Source organism: Hypanus sabinus, chromosome 23 (genome assembly GCF_030144855.1).
Source record: "Hypanus sabinus isolate sHypSab1 chromosome 23, sHypSab1.hap1, whole genome shotgun sequence".
Taxonomy (NCBI): Eukaryota; Metazoa; Chordata; class Chondrichthyes; order Myliobatiformes; family Dasyatidae; genus Hypanus; species Hypanus sabinus.
The window spans coordinates 21,576,353-21,593,495 of record NC_082728.1 but is presented as its reverse complement, the minus strand read 5'-3'; the positions used below and the strand labels follow the sequence as shown (position 1 = coordinate 21,593,495).

General features: G+C 38.8%; 1 protein-coding gene across 2 annotated transcripts in view; it reads right to left on the bottom strand.

Annotated features, from left to right (window-relative positions):
* The window catches only part of ccdc40 (coiled-coil domain containing 40), a 77,773-nt gene that overhangs the window by 35,843 nt on the left and 24,787 nt on the right, over positions 1-17,143 (bottom strand). For both annotated transcript variants that reach the window (XM_059948513.1, XM_059948514.1), the window contains 4 exons: positions 15,713-15,932; positions 4,284-4,441; positions 3,095-3,217; positions 352-473 (listed from right to left, as the gene is read on the bottom strand). In XM_059948513.1, the coding sequence (XP_059804496.1) occupies positions 352-473; positions 3,095-3,217; positions 4,284-4,441; positions 15,713-15,932 (623 nt within the window). The remainder of the gene's footprint in view (positions 1-351; positions 474-3,094; positions 3,218-4,283; positions 4,442-15,712; positions 15,933-17,143) is intronic.

Sequence of the window (17,143 nt, the reverse complement as noted above, 5' to 3'; positions counted from 1 at the left end):
GTAGTATATAACAGCCACACAAGTGTACATGACAGACATTAGTTTGAGACTATTCAGCAACAGTCTCCTGTTCCACTTAATTGGCATGGTATCTCAAATAAATGAAGGGAATCCCAGCTGTTTTCTCAATTCATTTTTGCTCTTGAAGAGCTGTCCCAAATAAACAGCTGCCCTGATTAACTGACGGACCAATTAACCGGAATCCATTATACCTAAGTCAGAAGCTGAAAGATATTTGGAGTCTTATATGGGCTAAACACAATATCTCAAAACAAAATACATAACTATGTCATTCAGGCTAATGAAATTTTCTGAACTGTTATCACAAATCAACTGGATTCCAACCCCTACCTGACAGCTTCTTGCATTGCAGCATGGACCTCATCACGTTTCTGCATTCCAATTAGACTACTCCTCCATTGCTCTAATAATTGCTTCTTCTCGAGGTTGATTGCCACAATTTCCATGCTGGCCTAGGAATTTATTTGACAAATTCAAGAAGAAGAAGAATGCTGTAATTAAATATCAGAAAAAGTAAAACAAGACTTTGATCTTAGATGAAATTATGTAAGAATTCCCAACATTAAAATTTACACAGCAGTCAAAATATAAGAAATGGAAGCAACAGGAGATGATCTGGTCCTGAGTGTCTGCTTTGTCATTCAATAAGATTATGACTAGCACAGCACCATTTCCTTCAAACCCCATATCCTATGACTCTCTTAATATCTAAAAATCTAATCAATTAATTCTTGAACACACACTATGATCACGGCTCCACAGCCCTCTTAGGTGAATAATTTCAAAGATCCCATGGAAATTGTGAATTCCAAAGATTCACAAACCTCTGGGTTAAGAAATGTTTTCTCATTCTTGTCTTGAATGGTTTACTTTGTTTGAGATTACTGCCTCTGGTTGAACACAGAATAGTCAAGGGAAACAATGTCTGTATCTATCCTCCAATATCCAATAGGAATTTTGTATACTTCATAATTATCACCCCTCACTCTTTCAAACTTGCTATCTGCTTAACCTCTCCTCAAAAGATCACTTGAACCCAATCACAGGAATCACCTTAGGAACCATTGGTGCACTCCCTTATTTACATGTACATCCTTCTAAAGCAGGGATTCCCAACCTGGGGTCCATGGACCTTTGGCTTGCTGGTATTGGTCCATGGCATAAAAAAGGTTGGGAACCCCTGTTCTAAAGATAGGAAGACCAGACCTCCCAAAGGTAGGAAAACCATACATATTCATTTATGGTTTCACTGGAGTCCTTTGCAATTGGAGCAAGGTATTGTCTGCAAATATGGCCAGCATAACACTTAATTTCTTCATTGCTATTTTCAAATTCTGTTATATTTCAGTGAGTCACATTCAGGGACACGTGGCTTCCCTAAATGTCAAAACTTTCAAACTATCACCTTTTTAGAAAGTATTTGACCATTCTATTTTTTTGCTATCAGACTGGATGACCTCACATATTTCTATATTTTATGTATTGCTTTTACCATGTCCTTACCAATTCATAAGACCTGGCTATATCTCTCTGGGGCCTTAGCAAACAGCTCACAGCCACTTAGCTGTGCATCTTCAACAAACTTGGATATATGGCCTTCAGTACACAATAGTTCCTGATGTCCCTCTGAAATCACCACATTGAAATAATACCTATATTTTGTGAATAGCTAGGTCCCCAGTATCAATTCCTACAGCATGCCAATAATCTCAGCCTTCTGAGGAAAAAAATGGTTCACTTATTCCTACTCTATTCTTCATAACAGAGACTGAACACATGCAACTTAAAACTTGAAAAGAACTAAATGTCTGTTAAACATGATTATATCTCTTTCCAGCACCTCCTCTGGCAGCACATTCCAGATATCAACCTCACTGTGTAAAAGAACTTACCCCTTAGGCTCCCTTTAAAACTCATTCCTCCTACCTTGCATGCTTATTTTTGATAGCTCTACCATGGAGAAAAGATTCTGACTGTCTATGTTATCTCTGCCTCTTACATATATCTTCAGTCTCCCTTGCTCCAGGGAAAAGAAGCCCAATCTACCTAAACACCACCCATAACTAAAATCCTCTAATTCAAGCAACAATCTGATGAACTATCTCTGCATTTTTTTCCCCAACACATTCATATCCTTCCTCCAGCGTGGAGACCAGAGTGGCACACAATACCTAAAGTTCGGCCTAAACAGTGTTCTGCAAAGCTGCAGCATAACATATGGTAGCATAGCACTCAGTGTGACGCTATTACAGATCAGGGCATCAGAGTTTTGAGTTCAATTCCAGCGTCCTCAGTAAGAAAGTTTGAGCGTTCTTCCTATGTGCGCGTGTACCTCCTTCGGATGCTCCGGTTTCCTCCCACAGCACAAAGACATACTGTTATTAGGTTAGATGGCCATTGTAAATTTTTCTGTCATTAGGCTGGGGTTAAATAGGTGGGTTGCAAGGCAGCACAAGCTCGTTGGGCCAGAAGGACCTGGTCTGTGCCGTATCTCCAAAATAAAAAGAATAAAATAAAAAGCATCCCAACTCCTCTATTCTGCATCCTGACCTATGAAGGGAAGAATGCCGTATGCCTCCTTCATCACATACTGTATTGTCTTAAAAATCCAAATTACGTATTATAAAAGGGTTATGGACTACCCACTTTCAGTAGCTTGTAAAATACATTTTAATGGCGTGAACACTTTCTCAACCTCCTCTTAAACCAACAGAACAACCTTATTGCCAAGGGCAAAAGAGACTGGTGTACTGTCCTTCTCACTCTCTCATTCAATCAGGAGACAGCTCCCGGAGCCTTGCATGATCACACCTATCATTGGATTTTTGTTAATCTAATTTAAAAATGGAAAAATCTAGTGAAATGAATAATATTTACAAAAGAAACTGGGAATTTTATAAGTGAAATCCAATTTTAAAAAATTCAAAAATACAGGATATTAAGATTACTCTTTTTGACTACACCAATGTCAAAAGTGCCAAGTTTTTTTTTTAAATACAACAGTGACTTCATACAAAGTAAATCTGATGCAAACTGAAGATGGTTGTAGGTACACTAAGGATTATTCTCTCACCTCTGCTACTGTATTCCTTGCTGCTTTTGTTTCTTCCGCTTGTGCTTTATACTGGGCTTCATACATTGCAATTTGTTCTCGCAATGTATCCAGTTGAGATACCAAACGGTCTACAAACATGTCCTAAAGCACAAATATTGTTACTGTTTTCACAAGGCAGTTTTATAACACACTACATTTGTATTATAACTTTTACTTTCTGAGAGACCCATTTGGAGCCCAACAGTATAAGATACCATAAATAGAATCAACCAAATAATGTTTATTTCAACATTTGGATAAGGAATAAATCAGGATACTCTTTCCATATGGTGCAGTGGGAAGAAGGGTGTTGGGTGGTGAATCAGGAGCAAGTGTGGCTTCACTAATTTCAAGTAGCCAAGGTTAAAACTCATATGCCTGCCATTCCCACAAAAATAAAGTGACATTTTCTTCTTGTTGGCCATTTGAAAACATGATGGCCTTTAATTCACCAGCAAATTGTTCAATTAAGAAAAAGGGTATCTGAAGATAAAAACTATAAACCTGCAAAAATGTATGGTCCACTGGGCAGAAGTAACTCCTGCCCTCCTATATATTTTTAAGACCTGGACTATTTACAGCAGATACTCAAAACACTAGAAGGATATCACAAATGTTGTGGCTGAAAAATCCTTCAAATTTATGAGAAGGATTAGTAAATCAATATCAATGACTTCTCCCAGGTCATCACCCCCAGAATTGGGCCCCTATTACACTTGGTCAGCTACATTGGATAGGCCCCAAAGATCACACATCAACTGCCAAACACTCTATTCCATGGTCTGGAGTGATTCAAGGAGATAGTCAACCCCTCAAAGCAAAGTAACATCCCAACTGGCTCCTGGAAATCTCTGGACCATGATGGCGCAAGACAGGGGAGAAATATTAATGGTGTTGAGAACCTGGAACCCTCTGCCAGGACACAGAGGAGTCCTGTGGAAAGGGTGTATCATCTCACAAACTACCCATCTGCTTACCCCATTAGGAACTTGTTCAGGCTAAATGAAATGTGTAGGTTCTAATACAGAAACACAAGAGATGCTTGATGGGCCAAGTAATATGGGTGCATTCCTTCCCATTTTCTGGGCATCCACACACTTGCAATGAAGGGATGAAGGGATTCAACATTCTCTCAGAGCTAACATGAAAGATCTGTGATCTGCTGTACCTGCTTCTGTTTCAGCTTTGTTGCCTGTAGTTTTTCAGCCTCCAACTTTTCTGTAGCACGCTTCATCACCATGACGTCAGAACACATATCCTGTTGTAAGTTGGTCACATAGAAATGCCGCAGTGCAATATCTTCAACATCCGTTTGCAGTTGGGATACTACAATAAGATTACATAATTACATCAACATTTGCTATAAGTCCACCCTTAGAGCAGCAAGCTCCACTGTATATTTTCTATTTTCCATTAACCAATGCTATGTACTCTGTCTTCACAATGGATTGAAACTATTGTTAACATTCAGGAAAAAAAATTGAATATTTCAAAGCTGCAACAAAGTATTTCAAGCCTAAATCCTAAACAAATTAAATGATTATTCAAACTCACGGTTGGACAGGAATTTGGGAAATAAGCTATTAAAGACAGGAAGAATACATAGAAATAAGCAATTTTTGATTTAAGTATTACTACTCTAATTTTGGAATAAATGTTTAACACAGTAACAACTTGCAAAATGTTAGCATTAAAAGGTATCCTCTGTTGTATGCATACAAACAAGAATTGTTTTAATATATGTGATTTGAACACAGTTTTTCCAATTTAAAGTGCTACACATTTCACATATACAACAGATTTCTAACTTATTGTCTTCTAATATTTCTGGTAACCTATTTATTACAAATTAAAATTAATGAGTCAACAGGGTTGACACCTTTTTTCCAGCTAGTGAATTATCTAATTAAGGAGAGAAATCTCATATGATGAAATATATTCATGCATTTTTTTCAAATAAAAGGAGTTACTATACAATACAATGACTAAATTGAGTGTGCCATACAGCTGAGAACATTGAAAGATTTTTCCTTGCATGGTACAGAATATGACCTACCTGCAGCTATCTAATCTGTCAAACAAATCAAACATCATAGTGTTAAATGTTTAATATTTACAAAAGGTTTACCTTTAAATGTTGACACAGAATTTCATAGAAGTATCTATATTTGTTTGCAGTAAACTGGAATACACCTTTTACAAAAATGCATTCAATTCTACATGCTGCATCCATAAAGTAATTAGTTTTTAAATTCACAGAATTCTGTGACAGACATTTGGTTTTTAAAATTAGTTTTATAGTAAATTAGAAATAGGTTAGCTTCATTATACATAAGAAAGAGAAGTAAGAGATAGTCATTCAGCCTATTTGTCTGCCCTTCCAATCATATGACAAGTGAACAATACATGTCTGTAGATTGACTTACCATCTAAAAATCTATCAAATTATTTCTTAGATATACAGAAACTGAGTATTCATGTCATGTACTGTAACAGCATAGCACAATACAGGTCCTTCATCCTGTGATGTTGTACTTTTAATCTGTTCTAATATCAATCTAACCCTTCCTTCCTCCAAAGACTTCCATTTTTCTTTGATCTACATGCCTCTCCAAGAGTCTCTTAAATGTCCTTAATGTATCTGCTTCCACCACCGCCCTGGCAGTGCATTCCATGCATTAACAAATCTGTGTGAAAAAAAACTACCTCCAACAGCCCAACTATACATTACTCCAATCAGCTTTTTTTTTTCCAGACTCCGCTAATGAATTGGAGATTGAACTGGCTGAACATTCAGGAGATATAGGGAGGTAGTTACACCCAAGGTGCAGGATACAGGTAACTGTGTGACTGTCAGAAGAGAGCAAAGGGGATAGGCAGTCAGTGCAGAGTACCCCTGTGGCCATTCCCCTCAATAACAGGTATACTGCTTTGGATACTGTTGGGAAAGATGATCTAGCAGAAGAAAGCCACAGTGGTCAGGTCTCTGGTACTGATTTTGGGTATATGGCTCAAAAGGGTAGGCAGGAGAAGAGCAGAGGAGAGCAGTAGTGATAGGGGATTCCATAGTTAGAGGAGCAGACAGGAGATTCTGTGGATGTGAAAGAGACACTCCAATGGTACGTTGCCTCCCTAGTGCCAGGGTCAGGGATGTCTCAGATTGGGTCCACAGCATTCTAAGGAGAAGAGTGAGCAGCTGCAAGTTGTGGTATATATTGTACCAGCGACATAGGTAAGCTGGCTTAAGGTGTAGTGGCATCAGCACCAAACTTCGAGGCGAATGGTCCCAAGTTCAGATCCAGCTGGCTCCTTGCACACTTTCCATCCAGGCTAGGTTGAGCATCGAGAGAGCAAGTCGACCTTGTTAAAAAAAAGTCAAATGCTTTGTAAACAGCAAAATGCCACCTGATGCACCACAAAGTGTGAAAAGGAGCAAGAAACAACATAGGTAGGAAAAGAGAGGAGGTCAGGAAAAGAAAACAATGGGAGTTAGGTAGAAAGCTGAAAACCAGGACATCCAGGGTAGCAATCTCTGGATTGTTGCTTTTGTCATGCACCAGTGGCAGTAAGAATAGGATGATTTGGCAGATGAATGTGTGGCTGATAAATGGTTTCAGATTTAGGGTCTATGGATCTCAGCTGGGGAGTGCTTGACTTGTACAAAAAGGACGGGTTACACCTGAACCCAAGGTGGACCAATATCCTTGCAGGTAGATTTGCTAGAGCTGTAGGGGAGGATTTAAACTAATTTGGCAGAAAAATGGGAACCAGAGTGATAGGGCAGTGGGTATACAAGTAGATGCAGTGTGTAGTGAGAATGTGAGGAAGGGCAGGAAGATGATAGAGCAAAATTGCAGTCAGTGGGATGAGTTGAAATATAACATCGAAGTAAAATCAGAAAGTAAAGTGATGAATGTAAAATAAGTGACTAAGTAAAATGATGAATGAAGGACTGAAGCTGTCATATTTGAATGCACATAGTACACACGATAAGATCTTGTAACACAGAGATTGGCAGGTTAAAAAGTGAGCATCACTGAGACATGGCTGAAAGAAGATCATAGTTGAGAGCTTAATATGCAAAGATACACACTGTATCAAATGGACTGGCAGGTAGACAGAGAGGTGGGGTAGATCTGTTGATAAAAAATAAAATAAAATCATTAGAACATGATGACATGAGAACAGAAGATGTAGAATCCCTGTGGGTAGAGTTAAGAAATTGCAAGGCTGAAAACACCTTGTTGGGAGTTACATGCAGAACAATAGCCAGGATGTGGAGTACAAATTACAATAGGAAATATAAAAGGCATGTAACATGTGTAATGTTATGATAGTCATGAGGGATTTTAACTTGCAGGTAGATTGGGAAAAATCAGGTTGGTGCTGGATCCCAAGAGATGGAATTTGTAGGGTACCTGCAAGATGGCTATTTAGAGCAGCTGGTGGTTGAGCCCACAAGGGAAAAGGCAATTCTGAATTGGGTTTTATGTAATGAATTAGACTTGATTAGGGAGTTGAAGGTAAAAGAACTGTTAGGAAACAGTGATCATAATACAATAGCATTTCAGCTGCAGTTTGAGAGGGAGAAGCTGAAGTCAGATGTACTAGTATTATCGGCATTACAGAGGAGTAAAGAGAATTACAGATGCATAAGAAAAGAGCTGTCCAAAGTTGACTGGAAGGGGACACTAGCAGGGATGATGGCAGAACAGCAGTGACTGGAGTTTCCAGGAGCAATTAGGAAGGTGCAAGATAGATACATCACAACGATGAAGAAGTACACTAAAGGGAGGATGATGCCACCGTAGCAGTCAAGGAAATTAAAACTAACATTAAAGCAAAAGAGAGGGCATATAATAAAGCAAAAATTAGTGGGAAGTTAGAGGACTGAGAAGTATTTTGAAACCAACAGAAGACAACTAAAAAAGCCACAAGGAGAGAAAATACAAAATATGAAGGCAAGCTAGCCAATAATATAAAAGAAGATACCAAAAGTATTTTCAGATAAATAAAGAGTAAAAGAGATGAGAGAGTGAATATTGGATCACTGGAATATGACGCTGAAGAGGTGGCAATGGGGTCAAAGAAATGGTGGATGAACTTAGATATTTTGTGTCAGTCTTCACTGTGGAAAACACAGGATTCAGAAATTCAAGGGTGTCAGGGGGCAGAAGTGAGTGCAGTTGCTATTACTAAGGAGAAGGAGAACGTGCTCAGGAAGATGAAAACTCTTAAGGTAGATAGGTCACCTGGACCAGATGGACTGCACCACAGGGTTCTGAAAGAGGTGGCTGAAGAGATTGGGAAGCATTAGTAATGATCTTTCAAGAATCACTAGATTCTGGAATGGTTCCGGAGGATTGGAAAATTTTAAATATCACTTCACCTTTCAAGAAAAGAGTCAGAAGTAAGGAAATTATAGGCCAGTTAGCCTGAATTCAGCATTTAGGAAGAGTCAATTTTTAACGCTGAGGTTGTAGGATACTCAGAGCATATGATAAAGTAGGCAAAAGTCAGCATGGTTTTCTTAAGTGGAAATCCTACCTGACAAACCTATTGGAATTCTTTGAGGAAATAACAAGCAGGATAGACAAAGGAAACTCAGTGAAAGTTGTATACTTAGATTTTCAGAAGGCCTTTGACAAGGAGCCACACACGAGGCTGCTTAACAAGATAAGAGTCCATGGTATAACAGAAAAGATACTAGCATAGATTGAAGATTGGCTATTGGCAGGAGACAAAGAGTGGGAATAAAAATCGTCTTCTCTGGTTGGCTGCTGGTGACTAGTGGTGTCCTGCAGAGGTCAGTGTTGGGACTGTTTCTTTTCACATCAGATGTCAATGACTTGGATAACAGAATTGATGGTTTTGTGGTCAAGTTTGCAGATGATACGAAAAAAGATGAAGGGCAGGTAGTGTTGAGGAAGTAGCATGACAGTAAAAGGACAAACAGTTTGGGAGAATGGGCAAAGAAGTAGCAGATGGAATATACTGTAGGAAAGTATTTCATCATGCACTTGGTAGAAGGAATAAAGGCGTACATTATTTTCTAAACAGGCATAAAATTCACAAATTCAAGGTGCAAAGGGTCTTGGAAACCATGTGCAGGATTCCCTAAAGGTTAACTTGCAAGTTGAGTCAGTGGTAAGGAAGGCAAATGCAATGCTGGCATTCATTTTGAGAGGACTAGAGTATAGAAGCAATGATGTAATGTTGAGGCTTTACAAGTCATTGATTAGACTGTACCTGAAGTACTGAGAGCAGTTTTGGGCCCCTTATCTATGAAAAGATGTGCTGGCATTGGAGAGGGTCTGGAAGAAGTTCTTGAGAATGATTCCGGGAATGAAAAGGTTAAAAGGCAATGCATGAGGAGTGTTTGATGGCTCTGGGTTTGTACTCTCTGGAGATTAGAAGAATGGGGGGTGGGGGGGGGAAATCTCATTGAAATCTATCGAATGTTGAAAGCTCAGACAGAGTGGATGGGGAGAGGATGCTTCCTATGTTGGGGGAGTCTAGGACAAGAGGGCACAGCCTCAGAATAGAAGGTCACCACTGATGGCTGTGGAAGCTAAGTCATGGGGTATATTAAAGCGGAGGTTGATAGGTTCTTGATTAGTCAGGGCAGGAAAATGAGGTCGAGGCTGGTAATCAATCTGCCATAATGGAATAGTGGAGCAGACTCAGTGGTCAGAATGGCCTAATTATAGTCCTATATCTTATGACTTTAAAATAATGCCCCCTTCTATTAGCCCTTTCCACCCTAGAAAAAGTCTATGGCTGTCCACTCAATCTAAGCTTTCTCAGCCTATCCTTATAACATATGCTCCCTAGTACAGGCAGCATCCTGGGAAATCCCCTCTCTAAAGCTTCCACATCATTTCCAGAGGCAACCAGAACTGAATATAATACTCCAAGTGTGGTCTAAGCAGAATTTTATAAAGTTTCAACATTACATGACAGCTCATTCCCCTGACCAATGAAGGCCAACACTCCATATACCTTCTTAACCACCTTAGCAATTTAATGGATCTAATCTATGGATGTGGACTCCAAGATTCCTCCATTACTCCATACTATTAAGAACCCTGCCAATAACACTGTTCAATTGTCCAAAGTGAATCACTTCATTTTTCTATATTGAACTCCATCCACTTTGCAGCCCAGCTCTTCATCCTATCAGAGTCCTATTGTGATCTATGACAAGTTTCTTCACTATCCACAACAGCACCAATCTTCATATCAGCTGCAAACCTACTAACCCACCCTTCCACTTCCTCATCCAAGTGATTTATAAAAATTACAAAGAGCATGGGTCCCAGAAAATAACACCATTGTAAAACCGACCAACAGGCTAAATACATTCAATCTACTACATCCCTCTGCCTTCTGTAGGCAAGCTAATTATGCATCCACACAGCCAAATTTCCATGGATCCAAAGTATTCTGACTTTCAAATTGAGTTTACCATGGGAAATTTATCAAACATCTTACTAAACTTCACGCACAGCACATCCTGTGTTCTCACTTCATCCACTTGCTTTGTCATTTTCTTAATGAGTTCAATCAGGCTCATGAGGTACGGCCTGCCTCTTACAAACCCATGCTGATTATCTCTATTCAGACTATATTTCTCCAAAAGCTTACAACTCCTGTCTCTAAGAATCTTCCCTAATAGTTTGACCACCACTGACATAAAACTCATTGGTCTGTAATCTTTGGGGTTATCTCTAATCCCTTTCTTGAAAAGAGGTGTAATATTTGTCACTCTCCAATATTCTGCTGTTACTCCTATAGCCAATGAGGGCACAAAGATCATCACCAAAAATCACAACAATCTCTTCCCTTCATAGTAACCTGGGGTATATCCAATCCAGCCCTGGGGACTTACCTATCCTAATGTTTTTCAAATATTCCAGCACATCCTCTGTCTTAACTTCAATATCTTCCAGCATATCAGCCTGTACTACGCTGAACTCACATTTGCCAAAGTTCCTCTCACTGGTGAAATCTGAAGCAAAGCATTTGTTTCACATTTGTAGACCTCCCCGACCCTACTCCAACTCCAGGCACATTTCTTGTTTTATCCCTAATCAGTCCTACCATCATTCTAGTCATCCTTCTGTCTTCACATACATGTAGAAAGCCTTCATGTTCTCCTTAATCTTTCTCACCAAGGCCTTCTCATGTCACATTCTAGCTCTCCCAAATCCATTCTTAAGCTCCTTACTGGCTATCTTATTACTCTCATGAGGACTGCCTGATCCTTGCTTCTTAAACCACAAGTATGTTTCCTTTTCCCCAACTCAAAGTGACAGATGTATCCATAACCACATGTAAGTACTCCCTAAATAACCTCCTCATTTCTGTTGTGCATTTCCACTAATGCACCTGTTCCCAATTTATGCCCACAATTTTCTGCTTAATAGCATCATAATTCACCCTCCTCAAATTAAATACTATCCCATACAGACTGCTTTTATCCCTGTCCAAGGATACAGTAATGGTCAGGAAGTTGTATTAACTGTCTTGAAATGCTCACCTATCGAGAGGTCTGTCACCTGACCAGGTTCATTGCCTTCTAGCAGATCAAGTATAGCCTCTCCTCTAGTCAGACTATCTCCGTGTTTTGTCAGGAACTTCTACTGGATAAATTCTGTCCCATTTAACCTTTTGCACTAAGGAAGTGCCAATCGATATTAGGTAAGTTGAGGTCACTCATGACAATAATCCTGTTATTTTTTGCACCTTTTCATAAGTTGCCTCCTGATCGGTTCCTCAGTACCTCTGTTGCTACTGGGGTGGGGGGGGGGGGGGGTGAAGACTAGGATACTCCCAATATAATGATTACTCCTTCTTGTTTCTGACTTCCACTCAAATTGACTCAGTAGACAATCTTTTCATAATATCCTCCAGGTGGTACTACCCAGTTTGCTATGCCACTTCCCCATTTACCTCCCTCTCTGTCCTTTTTGAAATATTTAAATCCCTGAACATCTATCAGCCTTTGCTACTCTTGTGACAGCCAAGTTTCTGTAATGACCACCACTTCATGATTCTACACTCTGATCCTTACTCTAAATTCATCACCATTGCTCATGATAGTTTCATAGTAAAACACTTTTTAACCCATCCAACTAACTGGTATTATGCCCTGTCCACTGCTTATCCTTCCTCACAGTCTCTCTACATGCTGCATCTATTTTTACATCAACTGCTCCATCCTCTGATCTATCACTTTTGTTTCCATCTCCCTGCTCTGGTACAGAATACTAAAGAATTCCAAGTCCCTGGTTTAATAAGATTTTTCTCATCTTTGTCCTGTCAATCCTGGTTCTCATTATCCCAGCCAAGAAAAAGTTCATTCCTGCCATTTACTGTCAAATCCTGTGATAAGTTACTGTACTTCACGGGATCATGGCACATTCTTGTCATCACATGACAAATCGTCCACTGGAGGAATCTAGTTAATCTTCACTTCATTCCCTTTATCATGTATATATTCTTCCGTAGGTAAGGAGACCAAATCTGTAAAACAATCCTTGAAGTAACTGGAACAAGACATCTCATTTATACTGAAATCCTCCTGCAAGCGTGGCCAGCACAGCATGTGCTTTCCTGTACATGAACTTCCTAATAGTTCATGTACAAGGACACCCAACTTCTTCTGAACAAATTCAAACTCTCAGTATTTATAAGTTATTCATGTTTCTATTCTTTTTCTATCAAAGTGGATGACCTCACAATTTTCTGCATTACATTTCACTTGTTATATCCTTACCCTTCTATGCTCAACTGCTCTCTGTTTGAACATTCCATATCAACCATTTGGAAAACTGCCATCATATGCTCAGTTCCCAAGAAGAGCAATCCCACCTGCAATAATGACTACCGTTCTGTAGCTCTAACATCGCTAGTAACGAAGTCCTTTGAAAGACTCGTACTGTGGTGTTGTGTATCTAAAGTTCTGTGATGTTGCCTTAGCACTACACTAAGTTCCTTAAAGAAAGTAAAGTGAATTGAATAGTTGAATGACTTTCACACAACTTGCCTGTATCTCCCTAAAGCCTCTCTGCTTCCTTTGCACATACAGGTACATAGCTCTGTATTGTCAGCAAATTTGGAAATACATTAAAATAAAAATAAACTATAGCATTTTCCTTTCTACATTGACTTTATCAGTTGATTTATCATGAGTACTTCATCTTCTCTTTGGAAGTATCCAAATTTCATTCATTATTAAAATTCTAGGATGAAAATTCAGCTCCATTTTTTGAGCCAAATTCATTATTCTCAATTTTGTACAAACCTCAGAACTGTCAGAGATAAATAGCTCTTATTTTATAAGCTCTTCCAACATAACTGTCACACCAATGGAAAAACTATAAGAAGTCAGACATATTCAAAACCCTGCCACCATCTCTTTTTCTACCTTTAGTTCCAAACTTTTCCAATTTAATAAATACAACTGAGATTAGTTTTCTTTGAGCTTTTGTAGCTTGATTCTCTGATGCTGTGAATGTTTCATCCTACATATACTTCTGTTCACGTAGTCACTGAAGTTGGGAAAAAAAATCACATGTTATTGCGTCATGAAAACTGCCACCTCTGACCTCTTTTCAACTGTATGTATAAACAGAAGATTTTTTAAATTTTCTTTTAATTTTCTTTTCCTCTATTAGTCTGAATACTAATCTAATTGCTGCTTATTGATGAGATCCATTCATCTTCATTCTTGTCCTCCTTTATTATCCATGGTGACATGGATAAGTCATGGGACAAGTCCACATTTGCTGATTACCCCTCCACTATTTTTGTATATTGTCCATAAATGCACCTGGATGATCGACATTTTCCAAGAAACCACTGATAATGTAATACTTGTCCTTTCACTTATTCTCCTCCCACCATCCAACAATTCAGACAGCCTTTCCAAATGATGCAGCATCTCACTCCTATTTCTTCCAATATAGCGTACTACATCACAGTGTGGTCTTCAGTGCATCGAAGAATCAAAATACAAATTAGGTAACAACACACAAAATGCTGGTGGAACACAGCAGGCCAGGCAGCATCTAGAGGGAGAAGCGTTGTTTACGTTTCGGGTCGAGACCCTTCATCAGGACTAACCGAAAAGAAAGATAGTGAGAGATTTGAAAGTAGTGGGGGGAGGGGGAAATGCAAAATGATAGGAGAAGACCAAAGGGGGTGGGATGAAGCTAAGAGCTGGAAAGGTGATTGGCGAAAGTGCCTCGTGTTTGCTATACAAATTAGATGACTGCTTTACCTGCCTTCAGCTTGCAGAGACAATGTTGTGCTTTCTGTTACCAGTCATTTTAATTCTCCATCCCACCCTGACTTACAACTCTGTGGTCTCCTGCACTGTAAGCAATATTCTGCTTGGGTACATTGTAGCCTTCTCCGTAATACTGAATTCGACAACTTCAGGTAACTTGATTTCTGCCAGTATGTCTTCCTGCTTTGTAATTTACAGCTCCATCATTCACTCCATTACTGCTGCCCATTCAGTCTTTGATAATCTTGTTTAAAGCTTATCTTTATGGTCATCTTGGCTATACACTATCAAAATCAGCTCCTCTCCACAACTTTCCTGCAGCTTAACAACTTCCTTTTGTTTCCTTCCCAGTTCTGATTAAAGCCCGTCAACCCGAAACTCTGACTCTGCTTCTCTTCACACAGATGAAAAGTATCTTCATCATTTTAGATTTTGTGGATTTGGAGATTTTGTTCTTATTCTCAGTGACAATTCCCTTTGGTTAACTTTGAGACAACGAAAGCTACAAAAAGCTCTATATCCTGCTTGGTCTTTACTCAGATTGAGTTAACCTGCTTTCAAATGTAACATCCAAATTAAGCTTCTGTCCTCACACTCTCCATCACTAAAAATTCCTATCCTCTCTTCATAGTGCTATTTGCTTTGATTCTATCTTAATCCATCTGTAACTGTTATCTATGCCTTGGTCATCTCCATGACCTTCTGCTTGAACAAATTCTACTGCTTTTATTCTGCACTACACCTTGACATTACGACCAATGATCTTTGTCATTATGAGCTCCATTAGCTTCTGAAACTCATAAACCTCCAACTTAAATTTCAGCCAGCATGTTTAAATGCCTTTATGCTCTAATCCCCTAGCCTTACAAATTATTGGATACTCATTCGTTGCTGCTCACATCATGATTGTCTATATGATTTGAAACTTGCATCTCAGCCTTTTCTGCCTTTCTTTTTTAAGTTCCTCCTTAAAGCATAGTTAAATAACCTCATTTTAGATATCGACTCAAAAAGTATTTCATTGTGACATTCATTTGTGACTGTTATACCACTGCAAAACACCTTGATTTGTTTCTCTATGTTTACTTGCCAGCTATTGAATGCATTGTTTCATTTAAAAGTGCTTATTTGATTCAGTTGCCAAAGAGTTGCCAAAATGATCAAATTATTCACCTGATTTGGATCCAATAGAACATTTGAAGAAAAATTTCATCATTATTTCTTTCCATATAACCATCAAAGGCAGCCTTCATTTCAAATCCCGAGCTTTAACAAATAATTAAGTAAATTATTTTGGTCACCTTTTGAGCGCTCACTATTTGCTTTAGCTTGTGTCATTTGGTAAAGATTCCTCACACATGTCAAATCTTCCTCTGCCTTTCTTCTCTTTGCTGAAGCTTCTGAGCAATGGCTATGGTATTTTTCCAGCTCCATTTGCAATTGTGCAAGAGATTGTTGTATTCCATAAAGGATCACACCTGTGTCTTCACGTTCAGTTGTTACCTTTTTCATTCGCCATGACTTGAAGATAAAACAGTAACGTCATTAACTCACAGTTGATGAGCACATCATTCTCAATGTGACACATCACAACCTTCATCCCCACTGTGCCATGGTTGAACTAACTTTTTGTGATTTGCATAGCTACCAACAGTTTGGTTTCATGAGATCAAGCCTCCAGATAATGCAAAATTAACAAAAAATACTGGAAATACAAGCAGTCCAAATATTTTGTGTGGAGTGAAAAATACAGGTAATGCTTCAGGTCAATGACTTATCTGACCTAAAATGTTAATTTTGTTTCTCTCTCCTCATTTGTTGCCTGGCAAGCAGCCCCTCCAGTTATTTGTTTGTTCTCTATTTATCCTCAGCATGCCCAATATTGTCCTGAGCACTTCTGGCTACTTTCACTGGCAAGCAGCAGTTCCATTGTATTTAATTTCTCTAATCATTAGTGATTTGAAAAGAATTCAAATTGATTTACAGAAATTATTAAAAATGAATACTTCTGTTCACACACACTAAATGTGAACTCAACAAAGGCATTCAGATAAATTTTATATAAAGTGAGTGTCTCTTTACAGATCAATGGCGTCATGCTGAATGGTTAGCACAAGGCTGAGGGACTAGATATGAAGTTAGTTATGTAAATAATTAAGTAATAAGGTCCTTGAAATCAGTGTTTCACAGGATAAAAATATACCGATAAGTACACTGCAGCAAGCCAACACTGCTCTATGGATCTGCCAACAAGTTGTCAGCATGATCAGATACAATATGTTGTATAAAGTCATGAAACAAATAATCTGTCTGGAGCACAGATGACAGTGCATTATTCTCCACCACTTCTGCACCCAATAATAAACATCTAACCTACAAAAATGCGCCCACGGAGCACGATTCACAATTAAGCTACAGCATATTTAGGACCTCAGCTAATTTAGAAAACATGGACAGTACAAAGCCAACTCACAAGAGAGTAGAGTAAGGTCACATACAACATCTGCAAAAAAGACTCTTAAGTGAGTATTTTGAAAGGGCAGATTCCTGAAGTTGCCCAATGGGTATACATAATAATACTAATTCCAATTGGAAGCCTGCAAAAAAACCAAAATTACTGTTAACGAGGACAGTGGAGTCAAGTGGTAAAACATCACCAAACGTTGCATAGACCTGGCCATTTTTTTTTTTGTCTTGAAACGTTGCATAGACCTGGTCATTTTTTTTTGGTC